The following is a 20,208-nucleotide window of genomic DNA, read 5'->3' as shown; positions in this document are numbered from 1 at the left end:
AACCAAATCTACAAAAGCAGTGAGATCCCACAAGATTGGCTGAAGTCAATTTTTGTCCTTATCCCAAAAAATCACACCGCAAAAAGATGCGAACACATCAAATAAATAAGCCTAATGAGCCTAATGCCTAATGAACTTCTTAAAAGCCTAATGAACTTCTTAACTTCTTAGAAGCCTAATGAACTTCTTAAAATAATTCAACACAGAATATTCAAAAAATGTGAAATTGATTTAGATGATGGCCAATTTGGCTTTCGAGAAGGAATAGGGACCAGGGAAGCAATGTTTGGCCTGTCTGTTCTCTTACAGAAATGTAGAGACCAACAAAAAGACGTATACATTTGTTTCATCGACTACGAAAAGGCCTTTGATAAAGTAGAACACACACTGCTATTTAACATCTTGCAAGACAAAAGTCTAGACAAGAACGATATCCAATTCTTAAAAACACTATATTGGAATCAGACAGCATACATAAGGCTAGGGCAAGACTAAACAGACGAAATACACCGTGGAGTTCGTCAGGGAGGTGTACTGTCTCCCTTATTGTTTAATATATACTCGGGATATATATATTCGATAAGGCCCTACAAGATAAAGGCATTGCCATAAAAATAAATGGCGTCCCAATTAACAACCTTAGGTATGCAGCCGACACCACGATTATCGCTGACAACCCTGAGGCTCTTCAAGAATTTCTAGACGACATAGTTCAGGCAGGAGATCTATGGGGACTTAAAATAAACACGGCAAAAACCAAAATAATGGTCGTTAGTAGGAGAAATACGAGTACACCACCATACGAGTATACGGACAATGCGTAGACACGGTAAATAAGTTCAAATACCTGGGATCCTGGATCCTGGCTAACATCGGACCTTGACCCCGACTTAGAAGTTACATCGTCGTCCATTGTTATGTATACTCAATCCTCTTATACGGCTGTTAGGCATGGACGATTAAAATGAACACCATGAGACGGTTGGAAGCTTTTGAAATGTGGATCTACAGAAGACTCTTGAATATACCCTGGACAGATCATATACGCAATGAAGAGGTTCTTGGGAGGCTTAACAAGGAAAGGGAATTACTTGCAAATATAAAAAAACGAAAGACAGCATATCTGGGCCATGTCATGCGCAATAGCAGAGCAAAGCTTCTGAAGTTGATTATAGAAGAAAAGGTAGAAGGCAGAAGAGGACTTGGGAGGCGCAAGCACTCTTGGTTGAAAAACTTACGGGACTGGACTGGACTGAACTCACACGAACTGTTTCGAGCTGCATAGGACAGACAGTGTTTCGCCGCAATTGTTGCCAACCTTATGGTACTATAAGAAGAAGAAAATATAACTATTTCAAAATTTCACTTAAGCACAAACTACACACGGTTTATTCATGGCTAAACTATAGCTTATATATTCAACAAACTCAAATACAAAATGCATACAATGTGATCTTTTATTTAAATATTTGTTACAATATGTAGAAAAAAGCTGTGAGAAGTCAAACATAATTAGGTTTTAAAAACATATTTAAAACAATATTTAGTAGTCAACGTTGCCTAGAGTACCTAGTCAATCTATGTTTCTTTGCAAGCTTTTATCAACAACGATGCAACGTTTAGAAATCAACAATATAAAACAAGCTGTTTGGGGATTGATTGGAATGTTGTAAAATATAATGTGACTTTTTTTACTGAATGGGTAGGTTTTTTGACAAATATACGAGATGTCACAAATGGTAATATTTAAAAAAAAAACATTGTCTACGCCACTGGATTTCACGTAGAGAAAGAATAAAATCCCAGCGTTTATCTTGACAGGCACATGAGATAAAAGGGCGTCTAAAACTGCAACATTTTATTTTTGTTTCGCTCTTTTTAAAATTAGTTATTAGTCAACTCTCTCGCGCCTTATATAACAAATTTAGCGAAAATGTATAGATTATTATAATAGATAGTATCAACAATAGAATCAATTAGGATACTAAGAATGTTATCTACTAATCTACCTAATAAATATTGAAACAAGGAAGAATAAGGACATTATTTAGTTTGTAGTTCATTAGAGTTAGTGCAAGACCATTCAAGCTATGATATCGTATAAGAAGCTATTGCTTGCATGTTTAATTTCATGTATCTTAGTCGTCTTAGTTCAGTGTATTTTTTATGTTAAGTCTATAAACTTTTATAAACGCTATTATAAATTATATTCTCCGAAAAATGAAATGTACTGCCATTTTCTACCTGTCTTGGATACACTTCCTAGTGTAAACGGTGAGATATATTGGTATTATTGATGTTAATAATAATAATTAAATATAATAATAAATAATTAAATAAAATAATTATTAATATCTCGATGTTCCTATAATAGTTTTCACCATTGGTTTTTTTTTCTATAAATATTTTTATAGACGACGAAATAATAAAGGATACATCTATTTTCTTTCTGGAAACTTCTTGCAATTCGTATTATGGAGAAAAGATTTTAATACAGAGTCGACAGGCTTGTGCCATAGAGAGTGCAGCTAGGGCTAACCCAAATAAAACAGTTTATTTATTCTACGCATCGCCTGGTAAGTTTTTCACATTGTTTTTAAATTTTAAAATGTACTTTTCAAAATACATATTATATAAAATATTATGTTTGAACCGCTTAAAGCTGTACACATGCACACTGGCGCGATCACGGCCGCGATCACGATCGCGATCAGGGCAGCGATAACATGAGCGATCATTCCTACAGGATAGCTCACTACATATAGGTGCGGCGGTGAACGTGAATGCGTCGGTGTGTGCTAGAATGATCGCTCATATTATTGCTGCCCTGATCGTGATCGTGATCGCGGCCGTGATCGCGCCAGTGTGCGTACAGCTTAACCAATCTTTTTTTTTCTGCTTTCATACCACAACACCGTTTTTTTATAATTTTCAAAATTCTTCTATTCAAATTGCACATTCTTATAGCAAAAAAATACAGATTACAGTATCTATAATTACGCTGTATTTTAGTGCAACGAATGCAATGAAAAATTGTCCTAACAGTGTCTTATTAAACTTCATAAATGGGGTGAGAGAGAGAAACTAATGGAGAGTAACTTATTAGCCATTAGTTAGTTAATTATTCTAAAAAATTCTCCAGTTTTATTTTATCATTAGAGTACAGGGTGGCGCCTCTCATACGACACGGAAACTCCAAAGTGCGCAACAGTGGATATTGAAATGACATTTTGTGGGCACGTGACCTTCAGCAGAGCCTTCATATAAGTTAATTTAGAGCATTTTTACTAAAATACAGAGTTTTAGAGGATATCCCAAAAAAAGTTACAGGTCAAGAATGCGTTTTTATAATGGAACACCCTATATATTAATTGATTTTCGGATTTTAGAAGCGAAATAGAAAGGCGAACTTCGTTAGAGAAGCATAGGACTAAAATGGGATATACATTTAACATAAGAAATAAAAATAAATATATTGCTCATGCATCGGTAGATGTTAATAATGTATAGCAATCGCTTCTTTGATTTTAAAGAACATAACATTCATTGAATCTTTATCGTAAGTTTAGTACTAAGATTAGGTTATTAGGAGCAGATATTTGGTTTCTTAAATCATGCAAAGCCAATTCAGTTTATCCTAGTTTTATTAAAGTTGATATTCCGAAAAGTAACGTTAGTGATAAGGTAGAGAAAATTGCAAAACAAAAATGGCTTGATTTAGAAATCAAATTTCTAAAAAGTATTTTAACTGGTAGTATAGTACAACCCCAGAAACACGCCTATGAGGTTTTTTTCACAAAAAAAAATTTTGAAAATTCGAAATTTTTTGAAAAATTTTTTGTAATTTTTTTAGTTTTTAGTTAAAAAACATAACTTCTTGATAATATGGCAACATAGGTATTTAAGCCTTATTAGAAGATTTACCTGATCATGAACCTTCTTTCGCAGTTAAAAATAATATTGAATTCATTAACAAAATTAAAGATATAACATTGCATGAAGGTGAAATTTTGGTCTTCTTTGATGTATCTTCGTTGTTCCCAAGTGTTCCAATTCCACATACTTTAGGCTACTTGAAGGAATTACTGAACGCAAATGGTCTCGACAAAAAAACTGTGATTGACTATATTGAGCTTACATCGTTATGTATGAAACAAAATTGTTTTCAATTTAATAACAACTTTTTTGAACAGCGGGTTTTCATGTTTTTACAATTATTATCAATAGAACAGTTTATTTGTATTTAGTAGGTATTTAGTACAAAATAAATGTTTTACAATTTTTTTTTCTCTTTGGCTGTCATCTAAACAGAACTCAAAATGCGTGAGTTAAGAGCTTCTTAACTGACTGACGTAGATAAATAAACATAACATATACGTATACGTAAAAATTAAAACAAATTTAAAACAAGCTTAGAGAATGTTTCAAGCGTTTTGGTTTTACCTACCTTATTAAGTAATTGTTATCAAGTAGTAATTGTTAATTTTGAAGTATAAATTGGATATAATATGCTATTTTAACAGAACGTCAACGGTTTTTGTAGACTTATCTCTTATCTGTTTAAAAAAAAACTAGTGTTCTCGAACTGCTGACAATTATTAGTCTCAGTTGGATTAATGCAGCAGTGTTAGTTAGTAAAAATAACTATTTTATTTTGTAGATTTTCTTACAGTGGCGAAATAGCCATAGGACTTTTTTGGAGAGATGAATCGGCCACAAAGGTATAGACATTTTTAGCCGACCATCTGTCTGTCTGTCCGTCTGTCCTTCTGTCTGTCCGTCTGTAACACGAAAAAAACAAAAACCGCTAAACCGATTTTAACCAAATTTGGCACAAAAATACTGTGGCACCCGAGAATCTGGCCATTAGTTTTTGGTGGGAGTGGGGGGTTGGCAAGGGGGTATGGGAGGGGTTAAACATTTAAAAAATCGTAACTCCAAAATTACAGTAGCTAACGAAACGCGGTTTTCAATTTAAGATTAGGAATAATATTTGCAACAAAATTTGTAATAACATCAAAATCAGTCATGGTCACAGTTTTTGAGATTAAAAAAATATCAAGTATGGGCGGCTATACTTGCCTCCCGGTGCCATTTTTTTAAATTTAACATTATCTAAAAATGGAAAGCAAATTTTAAAGTTCGATAAAAGTTATCTAAATTGGAATTTATCTGGTATAGCTTAATATGAAAACTACACGGGAAAAACCAAATATGCCACTTTTTCATAGAAATTAAGATAGCGACACGCGACACAACTTTATTTTGTAGGCAAATATTAGCGTTAAGCCGCAGTCACACGTATCAAGTAGCTAAAGCAAGCTACTAAAGCAAGTAGCTAAAATTTAGCCCGTTCATTTTAGTGAGCGTCTACATTTTAATTTTTATTGCTGTTTACATAGTTGTTGGTTTAAACGGGATTTTACACTGGGGACACAAATATCCTTCGAACCTGCTCCCGATTTCATAAATGCTTTATTTTATTTCTTTTTTCTTGACAATAAGTTGATCTCAATGCCCGTATTTTGTTTTTAATTTCATGAAATCCGAATACTTCTATACCCATGATCTCCTCAATTTCCTTATACGCTGTGTTCCGAGTCCCGAGCTTTTTTATTTTTATAAACGGCAGCCCTTGTATCCCATAAGCATCGTCTTTCACGATATTTTTCCACAAACTTATTCAAGAGACAAAATGAATTATTATGGTCTACACTTGTTTATTTGGCGCTTTAGTTAGGAATCGAGGCACCATCAAAGAAAGCAATAATACGCTTAGTCCCAGAGATATTACAGTTTTTGATTATTTTGCCGTACAAGGGAAAAACCAGAGTAGTCTACGCGTAAATGGTAAAAACCAGATATGTCCTTACACATGGATGATAAAATCTTCTATATAAGAGCCAACCTTAATGGTATTTTGAAGAGATATGAAAGCTCCATTGAATATCGGAAGAATATGCTGGGTGTTCCGTTTAAAATAAAAGAATAACTTCCTTTTAAAAGTGACCAGTATTCAATATTAATTTTGTTTCGCCCTGTATTACTTTTCGGGTCAAAATTTAATTTGGTTTAACAATTTTAAGTCTATGGTTTGACACTCGGTTTAACATAAATGATTATTTTAACTAAATATCAGGCTACACAAGGCAAATTACAATTTAGGTAGCTTTTATTGAAATCCATTTTTCATTTTCAGAAAATGTTCACTATGTTAAAAACTTTACATTTTAGTCATAAATTTCTTTAACGAAACTTATTTTTTTCCTAGAATCCGAAAATCAATTAGGTAATATATGTATAGCATGTGCCGTTCCAAAAACCCATTTTTGATGAATAACTTTTTTTGATAATACCCTGTAGAACTCTATATATTTAAAAAAATATATGCTTTCGATTAACCTACATACTATATCTGATATCTGTAAAGCCCCATACTCACACTTCGCTTCCTTCCTTCGTCGCGTCCCTTCGTCCAAAAATCTTATATTTACTATGGGAAATGTCGATGCGACTGTGTGTTCCTTCGTGCCTTCGTCAAAACGCTCCTTCGTCCCTTTACTTCCTCGAAACGCTCCTTCCCCGTACTGTCGGTTTTTGGACGAAGTAGCAAAGGAATTATCACAAACACAAAAAATATTAAAATATATAAAATATATAAATCGATCTTAGATTTCATTCGTAGTTGATTTCTTGATTTGGCAGTACGTCTGTACAGGGTGTCCCATTTTCGTGTGTTTTGCAGGGTTTCTCGTTTATGAGTCGAGATACAAAGATACGGTTTTCACATTACGCTGTTACTTTTTTATGAAACTAAAGATGCTACATACAGATATATCCTAGCTCTCTTACTTCCTAAAATACAGGGCGAATCTGAAATTATTGCATTTTTCGATCCCCTTTGTATCATAACTTATCGAAAAGATGAAAACGGTCTCCCGTACAGTTTTTCACGTAGAATGCAGTGACGTAACTAATTCTTCGTTGGAATTCTTTTTTTAAATTGACTAAAACTTATATGTTTTTTTAAATACGATATTTTGTATATTATTTTAATTTCCTTGTTACGAGCTTTCTAAAATACTTATTTTCATAAACGGGGTAAAAATGCATTATTTAACTTTATTACATAGTCGGCCGGTTTAAATTAGGTAATCAAAACAATCAACTAATTTATTCGACGTAAATGTTGTTGGTTATTGGCATGTTATTTAAAAGCACAAGTTCAGTTTCCGTGTAGTTTATCAAAATATCACGATGCAAAGCAAAATTATCTGGTAAAATTAAGTTAAATAAAATAAGAGCCGTTTAACAGTTTAGCAGTACCTAAATAAATAAATATAGAGTATATTATAATTTTCGAAAGCTCATAACAAGGCAAATAAAATAAAAAATAATATATAGAGCGTCCTGTTTAAAAAAAAGAACATAAGTTTGAGTCATTTTTCGAAATAGACAGCTCCCAACGAAGAACCACTTTCGTCACTGCCATTCTACCTGAAAAACGAGACACGGGCGGTGAGTAAGTACTCAATGGGTAGAATAAAACAAAATCAGGGTATCCGGTATATACCTGTACATTTAGATGAACAGTCTAATTTTATAAAAGATATTTCCAACAACCGCATAGTAAATACCCGGTATAATAAGTAGAACAATGATGTGAAAACAGCATCTTTATATCACTACTCATAAATCCCCATAAAACACACAAATATGGGACATCCTGTACATCTAGCAATCGCCAGTCGATATAAAAATAATTCACACATAATAGTTTAAAAAATGGAAGAAAAAAACAATATTATCTTCATATTTTTGAAAAAATGCATGTCCATATTTATGTAATCGTAGCGACAAAAATTAAAAAATAGAAATAGTGTACATGATGCCTTTACAAAAATATCTGAAGAAATAGGGATTGACGTCATTAACGTTTAATTAGAATGTCATATTTCATGGTTTCGATATAAATTACATAATAAACTTTACTCTATTGTTGACTCGCCTTGTACATTCATACTGATATACCTTGTACATGATACTGAAATATTCGGATTTATTAAAAAAAATATATATTATTAAAACTCAATTTTTATTTTTGACACGACAAAGCAATAATTGAGCAATTTCCAAGCATCGAATGGACGAAGGAAGGAAGCGAAGGGGGGAACGCGAGGAAGTAACGCAAGGAAGTAAGGCGAGGAAGGGACGAAGGAGGAAGTGTGAGTATGGGGCTTAATAATATGCTCCCAACATTTCATTTCAATAAAAACTACTGTTCTCCTTGGAGCTTCTGTGTCCTGTAAGAGGCGCCACCCTGTATAGTTCATATCAAATAAACTTTTAGTCAAGTAATTAAGCTTGACCACTTTTATATATTTTAACAAACTAAAAATAAATTAATTATAAATATATAAACAGTTATTATTTACATCAACAGAACTCACCTTCTTATAACAGCACTTAAGAGACATAAAGGGCCATTACTACCGTTTTCCCGTTCAAAATATTCTAATAAAAATGCGATAAGTGTTTTACGGCTATTAAGCTATCTTGTACACTTCGCACTAAAAGAGGTTCGAAAAAGAACAATTGTAAAACTTAGAAAATAAGTTCGTCATAATAATGCTTTTATTTATTCACTATTCTAATAAACAATATGCATTCCTTCGGAAACTCTTTATTTATTTATCTAGTAATGCTAAAACACTCTATTTTAAAGTCTTCTTCTTCCTTCCTTCCTTCTTCATACTAGGCGAATCGCCTGTTTGGTTTCGTCGTCTCTACCGGTTAGACTGACAAGTTGTCGATCCATCGTTTTCGTGGACGTCCTAAGCTTCTGCGACCTAGCGGTGATTTGTCGCGTGCAACTCTCACTATCCTTCTGTTGTCCATTCTGCTGATATGCTCGTTCCATTCTTCCTTTCTGCTGAGTACCCACTCATTTACATTTTCCACCTTGCACGCTCTTCTTATGCTTTCATTTCTCTCCCTGTCCAGAAGCGTCTTTCCAGCTATTCTGCGTAGTACTCTCATTTCGGTTGTTTCTAGTAGTTGTTTAGTTTTCGCTGTATCAGGTCGAGTTTCTGCAGTGTATGTCATTATTGGTCGTACCGTTGCCTTGTAAATTCTCGCTTTAGTTTCCTCCTCAATGTTTTTATTTCGCCATATTGTATCATTCAGGCATCCTGCTATTCTGGTTGTCTTCGTTGTCCGTTCTCGCACCTCCGCTTCTACATCACCATATCCTGAGATTTCTATGCCTAGATACTTAAACTTCATCTCTTGCTGAATAACATTGCCCGCGACCAGTTTGCATCTTAGTGGTACTTTTGATGTCGTCATGCATTTAGTTTTCTGGGTCGATATTATCATATTAAGTGATTTGGCAGTGCAATTAAATCGATGTAATAAGCGCTGTAGATCGTTCTCATTTTCAGCTACCAATACGGCGCGGCGTCATCGGCATAGCATAGAATAGTAATTTCCTGGTCGCCCATACTGTATCCGTTCAGTAAACGTACATTTCCTATTATTTCGTCCATAATGATGTTGAAAAGAAGAGGGCTCAGGGAGTCACCTTGTCGGATACCACAGCCTACATTTATTGGTTCGGTCAGGACCCCGTTAATTTTAGCTTTAGTTATTGGTTCGCTTCATATATGTTTTGTATGGTTTTAACGAGGTTGTGTGGGATTTGCCTATTGTAAAGAAGGTGTACAACGTCTCTTAGCTGCACACGGTCGAACGCTTTTTCTAAATCAATAAAACACATATACGCTGGTTTGTTATATTCGATTGATTTTTCTGTTATCTGTCTTATGACAAAAACCGCGTCTGTGCATGATCTGCCCGATCTGAAACCTTGCTCTTCATCTGCTAAGCATGTTAAGTCATGTATTTTGGTTGTTATCACTTTTGTCGTAAGTTTTAGTGTGGTGCTTAGAAGATTTATGCCTCTATAGTTTGAGGGCAGCTTCTTATCTCCTCTTTTAAACATCAAGATAGTGGTGTTGGTTTGCCATTCATCGGGTATCCTGTGTTGGTAAAGAATTTTTTGAATCAGGGATGTTAGCTGCTGTATGAGACTTTGGCCGCCATATTTAAGTATTATAAATTAATACTTATAAATAAATCACTCCGACTATTTGAAAGTCGATTAGAGAAAATAGTATGATTCATTGGCAAGCGATATAAATATTTACGATCAGGTAAAATTGTGATGTAAGAGGACAGGCTTAGCTTGTCGGCACCAGGTCAGTAGTAGACGGACCGGCCGGCTGTTGTGTTGGGTTTTGTCATAGAGCTGATATTTGGGGGTTGAGAGTCTTTTGACTATAAACGTTGCATGTACTGTAAGGCAACGGGTCGTTTGACCAGAAGAAAACCTCTTGTGGTGTGACGTCTTGATTTCGAGGTTGGTCTTGAGAGTTTGAGGTCTCCCTTGTCTTCTCGATTGACACGATGCGGCGTTGGGGTAGTGAGCTACCCCAATTAGCTTATTCGATTGGGATGCGAATCTGTTTAGCGGCAGAGTTGCGTCGGGGGGAAGCCCCTATACTATTTCAGGTGACACTAGCTAGTTGTTGAAGATGATTAACCAATATATAACCGAATGATATTTGAATTAGATGGAAAATATGGAATGGGATATATTGAATAGAATATATCAGTGGCTAGGGGGCGGAGTACCCCCGGGTGACTTTTGCTATTTAACTATCAATTTTATCCAGATCAGTAAATGTGTGTTTTGTTATTTTCATGTACAATGAGAGAGTGCTTGCCAATGACCAACTAAATGGATATTTGAGGTGAATTTGCATTGTGAGACCCGGTTGAGTAAGCCCCAAAAATAGCGATTTTACACAATGTCGACTGCTAGGTCGGCTAGTAAACATTTTTAAGCTTAAAGTATCACAACACTATTTATTTAAATCAAAAACTCGTAATACAAAACTAAAGTGTCAAAACGAATGACAATGTAAGGAAATAAAAAAATAAATGCGGCAATTTGACATTTCTACAGCAGAGCTACCACCTGAATCTCCAGCGCGAAATTTAAATTTCAATTAGTCAGCCCGGCGCTGAATATGTTCATGGTTGGCCCCAACAATGAATTTAAAAATCGCTCCCTCGATTACGTAACTATATGTTTAATTGATATCAAATATATGTAAGTTTCTTTTAAATTTTTTTAAAGGTTTATAAAACTATATCTCACCGGCAAAAAAAACCGGCCACCAAAAACTAGTCCCAATTTCAAAGTTGGATTTCTCGAGAGCCACTCATAGAAGATTGTAAATTAGTTCCTTCTTAACGGATGCTATGTCAGAAATTTCTATTCCGAATTGATTTTGAGCATATACAGGGCACAACAATAAGACGAAGTTTTTTGCCCGAACTTTGTAACACCCTGTAGGGTGTAGCAGCTATAGTAGCTATCGCTAAATCAAATCACATTGTAGCGTCATCTTTTGTGAGTATTTTGTTTTTTTAATCACGACATTATCTCTGTTTGCATTGGAGATACGCTGCTTTAAAACGAACGTCTCGGAAAAATGCTTCGCAGGCAGAAAGTTTTATCTACAGTGTGACCCACTCAAGACCGGGCACCCTCCATAAAATCTGTGTTTATAGTCCGATTTTGATGATTTTTTTTCAAATATAAAGTTTCAAAAAATGTACTTTAGGGCTCAATGTCATGTTATTTCACAAAAAACAAGGCCTACTTAATAAAGTTTTTGTGGTGAAAAATTTGCAAAATCATATTAGCGATTTTTTTTCAAAAAATTTGAGTACACCTCTACATTCGGCATCCCCCAAAACAGTTCTGTACCAAATTTCGTTTAAAAATATTAATTATTAATAATTCTGCAGTTAAATTAAATAATTCCCTATTTTTGCCAATTTAACGATGAGTTATCACGTAACCCTTGAAAAAAACAATCCACAACAATGGGTTTTATTAGCTGTCAATTCTTGCAGCGTAGAATTGAATATTAATTTAATAGCACGCAGAAAAGTGTTGTATCAAGAAATATTATTTGCATTATGGAACAATTAAATATTAGGGATAAAATTGAAATTATTCGTTTAGTGGGTGATAACTATCTTCAAGCAGGAGAAGCTGCCAGAGAATTTAACAACAGACATCCCGACAGACCTGCAGTAAGTAGAAGCACGGTTCAACGAATAAATAGAGTTTTTAATGAAACTGGTTGTGTGTCAAAATACTTACTAAAAAACAGAAGGCCGGAACATCGAATAAATAGGCGGAATGAGGAAATATTAGAATATTTTCGTAACAATCCTCGTGCAAGCATTAGAGGCGCCAGTGTTGATTTGGATATACCAAGGGAAAATATTAGGAGATGTTTGCGAACTAATAAAGTTAAACCCTTTAAACCAAAGATTTTACACACTTTGGAAAACGGAGATGATGTTAGACGATTAGAATTCTGCTTATGGGCTCAAGCAGAGTATTTAAATAATAGAAATTTCTTAAAAGAAATTTTATTTAGTGATGAGGCAACATTTAGTACAAACGGAGTAGTATCCTCTCAAAATTCGCGATTCTGGGCAGTCGAAAACCCTGAATGGGTGATCAATACAAGAAGACAGTATTCTCAGAAATTAAATGTGTGGTGTGGCATACTTGATGATAGAATCATTGGTCCATATTTTTTTGAGAGAAATTTGAATAGTCCAACGTTTTTGAATTTTCTGATTAATGACTTTTGGGATGCAATACATAATTTACCATGCCAAACCCGTTTGAATTTAAAATTTCAATTGGACGGATCACCTGTGCATAACGCGGCAGTTGTCAGGGAATGGTTAAATGAAAATTTTGAAAATAAGTGGATAGGTCGAAATAGCCCGCTAATTGAGTGGCCACCGAGATCCCCGGACCTAACACCCCTTGATTTCTTTCTTTGGGGTTTCTTAAAGCAACAAGTTTACAAGTCTAGACCTCAATCTGTAGATGAATTACGTATTAGAATTACAGAGGCTTCTGCAAATATTACACCACAGCAGCTTAGGAATGTAACTGTTAATCTAAGAAAAGATGCGACAAATGTATTGAACTGAATGGAGGGCTGGTAGAAGCAACTAGAATTATTTGAATATGTTTAACTTATTATTCGGTTATTGTGTTGCTTGTAGTATTTTTATCATTGTTTGTAATAAAACTCGTTGTCGTGGATTGTTTTTTTCAAGGGTTACTTGATAACTCATCGTTAAATTGGCAAAAATAGGGACTTATTTAATTTAACTGCAGAATTATTAATAATTAATATTTTTAAACGAAATTTGGTACAGAACTGTTTTGGGGGATGCCGAATGTAGGGGTGTACTCAAATTTTTTGAAAAAAAATCGCTAATATGATTTTGCAAATTTTTCACCACAAAAACTTTATTAAGTAGGCCTTGTTTTTTTGTGAAATAACATGACATTGAGCCCTAAAGTACATTTTTTGAAACTTTATATTTGAAAAAAAAATCATCAAAATCGGACTATAAACACAGATTTTATGGAGGGTGCCCGGTCTTGAGTGGGTCACACTGTATAAATAATCAAGGCGACATAGACGAAAAGGGATTTATGAATATTTGCAATAAGACAACAACGGTTGTCAAATTAAAAAAATGCCATTATCTGTGATGGCTTTAATTGAGGATGGCCGAAGTCAACGTTATGTGTCCGATGCCCTGGGTATACCTCGAACAACAGTCCAGGATGCCTGGAATCGGTATATGGAAACGGGAAATTTCACCAGCCGAGTGGGTTCCGGAAGAAAACGGAAGACAAATGCAATTGACGACCGCTTTATTTTTCTGAATACTTTACGAAATCGTAGAATTACAGCTTTTCAGAATCAACATCTGCTACAAGCCGTGCGTAGAACGGTTATTAAGATATTCCTTGCAGTGCCGGCGGAAGGGCCGGGCGATCCGGGCGGCCGCCCGGGGCGCCGGATGTGAGGGGCGCCACGCCAGCAACTAAAATATTTAAAAAAAAATTGTTCGTGGTATTTTACTTATAACTGAAAAGCTATCAACTTTTTGTAAATAACCCTTCTTTCTATAATTCTTGTTTTTATAATCAAGAGCCAGCAAAATTGAGAGTTTTAGACTGCTTGTTGCTCAAAATTGCACTTCGTCTACTACCCACACCCTTTATTTGTTAATGGCTGATTTGCCCAAAAATTATATGAAACAAATATTCAATTCGCAAGAAGCTAAATAGGATCCCGATATCATTATCAAAAAAAAGCGTGAGGCAAACTTACAATTGCCTCATTAATTTATTAACAGTAGTGGGAAAAATACCAATCTTTTGGTAATTTTGATTGTTCTGGATTGAATATGTAGTAATACATGGTAAATGGTAGCAGAATCGTAGAAATTTCTCATTGAAGCAAGACAAATTAATTCATCTCAAACCTCAAACACTGGCTGATCCTCATTGTAAAGCCGACAAAACTGTATCTGATCATACCTATTATACTGATTCTGCACGAAATAATTGATTGTGAAAAAGAAAAGAAGTTTTTCTTAAATTCTTATAGAAAAATAATGCAATTGCTTGCAACTAAATAGTAATGTTTTCAAAGATCACTTATACTTATCATTTATATACCGGATGCGTCTCAAAACTGGCTCACTCTTATAACTTGTTTATTTCTTCTGATGAAAAAACGAGATTTGGTATATTAGTATACGACATAAATTAGGATTAACTGACGTATTCAATTGTTTTTGATCACTTCCTCTTTCACCGGAAATTAATAAAACTTTTGATTTTTAAATGTCAACCTCGGTATATTTCTACTTTATGCAATAGAAAATGACAATCTAAATAGAATGACATATCATATGTCAACTTTTGACATTTTCGCATAATATGGTTTATTTGAAATTGTAACATACGGTTTGGTTGTGAACCATAACAACAATTTGACTCGAAATATCAAGTGTTTGGTACAAAATTATTCGTAATTTTTTTTTTCCAAATATGCAAATGAGCCACTTGTTCCATTTGAAAAAATTGGCATATGATTAAAAATACGATTTGGGCATTTTTTTAACCCACCAGGACAAGACACGAAAAACATTAGACGATCAAATCCATTTTTCCAAGGCTCCTTGTTTAAAAATTAGTGTTTTTAACACAGCCATGGCACTCTAGCTTGAAATTTAAAATACGATTTTTTTGAGCAAAAATGTCAAAAGTTGACATATGATACGTCATTCTACTCAGAGTGTCATTTTCTATCGAATAAACCAGAAATATACCTACCGTCGCGTCGGTACCTTTTAAAAATCAATAGTTTTTCGTTGAAACAGAAAGTGACCAAAAACAATTGAATACGTCAATCAATCCTAATTTATGTCATATACTAACATACCAAATTTCGTTTTTTATCTAAAAAATTAAAAGAATTATAGGGGTGAGTCACTTTCAAGATGCACCCGGTATAGAAAAAACAACAACCGCGGACTAAGATTGAACGAAGAGAAGAATTTTGAGGTACCTTTAGTGAAATTTTATTGTTAAAGTAGCATAAATATACTTAGTTTTAGACTAGATTGTCACGCATGGCGGGAAATTCAAAAAAAATAAAAAATTTAATTCTTCATTTATTTTTAATTATGACATAGATAAAAACACAAAAAATACACCATTTTTTAAAAATATGTTTAATATCAATATCAAATATACAACAGAAATTAATTTCACCACAATAAATTAATAAAATTAAACGAATAATGTTACAAGTAGATCAAGAGACAAAATTAATTATAACAAAACTGAAAACTATGGCGTCATAGATGGCTTAGAAATGAAGATATATATCATAATTTTGAAAGTAAAATTATATGGGAAATGTCATCGATCATCATTTTTAAGTCAACTGGACGATTATTTCAAACATACAAGCTGAGTTCGTTCATAGTGCTCTGCGAAATCTAGATAAACAAAGAATAATAAATTAAAAGTATTCCAGGGGAAACGAGAGGAAAAACCTGTATCGTCTCTGATATCTGTCAGGGTATTGTTGAAAGTGTCATCTTTTTGCTCGAAGTTTTCAGGTCGATCGAAAAGATGACATTTACAACAATACTTTGCCGTAACTTTCACAAATGTCAGAGAGAGTACAGGTATTGCCTCTCTTTTCCTCTGGGATAGTTTATATCTGTTGTTCTTTGTTTATCTATATTTCTCGAGTGCCGACAGTATATAATTTCAATATCCTAAGTGGAAAGAAAAAAGGTCACCTTTCTGTTTTGTACTATGGTCCCTTTCTTCCGATGGCTCATCTCGTTGATATTTAGGAAGGTATGCATAAAATATATATTTTACTATCGGTCCTGAGATGAAAAAATATAAAATTCAATTTGATTTGATGGTCCTTTCTGTCACCTAAATCAGGAGAATGACAATGAGCATGTTAAGATGAAAAAAAATTATTTATCAACACTTACCTACACGTTAGTTCGAGAAGTTTTATCAAAAACCTATATTTGCCTAAATAATTTATGTATTAAATTTGCAAAGCAAACTGCAGCTTGTAAACAAAAGAAATAAAATGGCGACAAGTCAACGTCAACGACCCGACAAGGAGAAAAGTGGTATTCGATTAACAAATTATGGGTCACCAAAATTGTTTTTGTCTCCTTTCAACGCACACTTTAGAAAGAAAAAGAAATGAACTGTAATACTGAAAGAACGTCAAGGTTTTATCTGTCACTCTTGTCAATAATTTATCGGTAAGGAAGATTCCTAGAAAATCGCTTGTAGTCAAGTTTTCAACCATTGCCAGTTCTCCCATAAGAAGTGTCATCCACCTGACTCCGACGAAGACTAAAAGAAAACAGCTTGTCTGCAAGGAGGCCTGCCACAGGACCCCAACTACTTCCAATCGTCGAGCACGTCTTCAGTTTGCGCGTTTCCATGTGAATTGGGATATTGAGTTATGGACTAAATCTTTTTTCGAGGCGTTTGTTTTAAAGCAGCGTATCTCCAATACAAACAGAGATAATGTCGTGATTAAAAAAACAAAATGATCACAAAAGACGAGGCTGCAATGTGATTTGATTATAACTACAACAGCTGCTGCACCCTACAGGGTGTTACAAAGTTCGGGCAAAAACCTTCGTCTTATTGTTGTGCTCTGTATATGCTCAAAATAAATTCGGAATAGAAATTTCTGATGTAGCATCTATTAAGAAGGAACTAATTTACAATTAAAAAAAAAATACATCAAAATGTAATGAGTGGTTTGCGAGAAATCCAACTTTGTAATTGGGACTATAGTAAATTCAACCCCAAGATGCATCAAACGTAAACAGAGACATGAGGCAAGCACGTGAACAGGAACGCTGTAGTAATATAACCAGGACCGCACTAAGGTTGGATATTTCAAATCATAAAATTATTATGTATATTTTTAAGATTTTTTTACTATTGTTTATATTTTATGATAGAAATTTATATTATATAAATGGGTAATTATTGGGAAAACTGGAAATCGTCCTATTTTCACCAAAATTGGTATACACCCTATTTTGAGGTCGTAGATTACGAATCTGACCAAACCTAACCAACCAGCGGTCTCTTACCGTTTTTCAGAAAAACGGAAAATAATTCAACATTGAATTTTTCTTTATTTCAGCCCTATAAAGTAAGAATTTTACTATATTTTTATTACATCATAGTTTATCTAAAAGCCACACTTGATTGAGGATTGAAAAATGTCCAAAATTTTACTGAAAAATACTTTTCTTAACAAAATAACAAAGAAAATTGAGACCAGATGGAAGTTTGACATTTCATATATTCTTCTTTCTCTCTCCTATGTAATGAGAGAGACAAATATTTGAATTTTTTCGGGTGATTACAAACATTACATTAACATTTACAAAATAATAATTTTATATAAAATATATAACTTTTGACTTTTTGTAGTAGGTACGTGTGTACTAATTGTAAAAATATTTTATGCAAACATAAATATTATTTTCTCTATTTGTAACTTGTAACTTGTACGAAGTGATCAACAATTATTATTGAAATAGTTGACCGTTCTGATGTTACTCGCTTTATTTTATCAAACAGTATTCCTTAACGCGCTATGCAAGCCGACCCTGTAAAAAAATCTCAACCGCCCCACCTCAACGGCTCTATGGCTGGCCGGCCAATCAAGGTAGATTTCGCCGCTGATCACGCACAGTGCATTTGTTTATACTGGTGCTTTTTGAATTTGAATACAGTTTAGTTCTTAGTGGCCGGTTTTTTTTTGCCGGTGAGTGTATTTATATCCTTTAGACAAATATTATTTAACCTTAGGTAAGTTTCAAGATGACCAAAGTGAATCGGATGGACTAATCCGGAACTTAATGTCATATCCTAACGTCAAATTAAAATATATCAATATGAAAAAGTTCGTCCAAGGAACACCGGTTGAAAAACTATGGACTAGTGAAAAAATATTTAAATCTCAACATATTTTACCGCACATGAGTGACATTTTAAGGTAATGAAATTATATTATTAATATATAGCCTCTTGGTCCGATACGATCGAAAAAAAAACGTCGTCAAAGACGGTTGGGAAATAAGAGTCGATGATAGTTTTGGCGACGTCAAACCCTAGATGTCGTTTACTTGGCCAGTACTCTTCTTTATTTTTAATGGCGCTTACTGCCAGTTGACCGTAAGAAGGTTGTGTTTTATTTTTATAGCGGGTGCGTCTCTAAAGTGGCTCACCCCTATAACTTTTTTATTTTTTTAGTTAACAAAACGAAATTTGGTATGTTAGTCTATGACATAAATTAGGATCGATTGACGTATTCGATTGTTTTCGGTCGCTTCCTGTTTCACCGGAAATGACTACAACTTTTGTTTTTGAAATGGCCCCCTCGGTATTTTTTTATTTTATTCGCTAGAAAATAACACTCTGACATTTTCGCATAATATGGTTTATTTGAAATTATAACTTGCGGTTCGTAACGAAAATTTGACTCGAAATTCCAAGTGTATGGTATCAAATTATTCGTAAAAAATGCTTTTTCCAAATATGCTAATTTATTTTTATTTATTTATTTAGCTTATGGCATTGACCAAACAAAATACAACACCATCACTGAAACACTAAATGTATAAACATGTAAATAGATAGACAAAAAAAAACAGTAGATCAATATACAAACATAAAAAAGTAAATAGGTATGTATACGTAATTTCTGACAGCTCCATATTTAGCTGGTTAATCCATTGGATTGCCTGAGGTGTTGCGTGCAAGAAATAGAAAAGGCTGTCATCGGACACTCGTAGATTATGTGCTGCATTGTTTGAGAAGTAACACCGCAATCACATTCTGGACTCATGCGCATTCCCCATTTGGGTGTAAAGCCGAGCCGCTTCTACCATGGTCAGTCCGAATCCCGTTTAGCCGAACCCAGGTTTTACGGGGCATGTTAAAACCCTTTGGAGGATTTTCTACGTCTAGCAGTGTATACCAAACTGAGCTTACACTGCTCTGCCAGTTCGAGATCCATTCGTGATGTCCGTTAAAGTAATCAGTAATATGCTTTTTGGCTGTTTTAACAGGTGGTTTTCTATTTTAACCGGTTGAATCTTATTACGTCTTGATGGATTGGTAAATCAAGATTTTCGCAGATCTTTTTAAATTCTCGAACTAATATTTGCTGCCTGCTGGAAAAAATAATGGTTAAATTCGTCGATGCCAGACGATTGTTAGGGTGAAAACAACATGTCTTATGCTAATTAATAACCTATAATATGCTATTGAGCCACCCTTGTTTTATTTGAAAAAATTGAGATATGATTGAAAATACGATTTGAGCATCTTTTAACCGTCCAGGACAAGACACTGAAAACATTAGACGATCAAATCTATTATTTTTCCAAGGCTCCTTAATTAAGAATTAGTGTTTTTAACATAGCCAAAAATTGAGATATGATTGAAAATACGATTTGAGCATCTTCTAACTGGCCAAGAGAAGACAAAAAAACAGTAGACTATCAAATCTATTTTTCCAATGCTTTTCTTGATTAAGAATTAGCTTTTTTAACATAACCATGGCACTCTAGATTGAATTTTAAAATACAATTTTTTATTAAGCGAGAATGTCAAAAGTTGACATATGATATGTAATTCTATTCAGAATATCATTT

At 34.0% G+C, this 20,208-nt stretch overlaps 1 protein-coding gene across 1 annotated transcript in view; it reads left to right on the top strand.

The window, feature by feature from the left end:
- The first annotated feature begins 1,881 nt into the window (after positions 1–1,881).
- Positions 1,882–20,208, top strand: part of LOC115879248 (lactosylceramide 4-alpha-galactosyltransferase-like) — a 33,015-nt gene continuing 14,688 nt past the window's right edge. The window contains exons 1-3 of the mRNA XM_030895956.1: positions 1,882–2,274; positions 2,415–2,576; positions 18,359–18,545. Coding sequence (XP_030751816.1) covers positions 2,091–2,274; positions 2,415–2,576; positions 18,359–18,545 — 533 coding nt within the window. The 5' untranslated portion in view covers positions 1,882–2,090. The remainder of the gene's footprint in view (positions 2,275–2,414; positions 2,577–18,358; positions 18,546–20,208) is intronic.

Source organism: Sitophilus oryzae, unplaced genomic scaffold, assembly GCF_002938485.1.
Source record: "Sitophilus oryzae breed Bouriz unplaced genomic scaffold, Soryzae_2.0 scaffold_1576_pilon_pilon, whole genome shotgun sequence".
Taxonomy (NCBI): Eukaryota; Metazoa; Arthropoda; class Insecta; order Coleoptera; family Curculionidae; genus Sitophilus; species Sitophilus oryzae.
The sequence above is the reverse complement of the archived record's forward strand: the minus strand, read 5'-3'. Positions and strand labels throughout refer to the sequence as shown.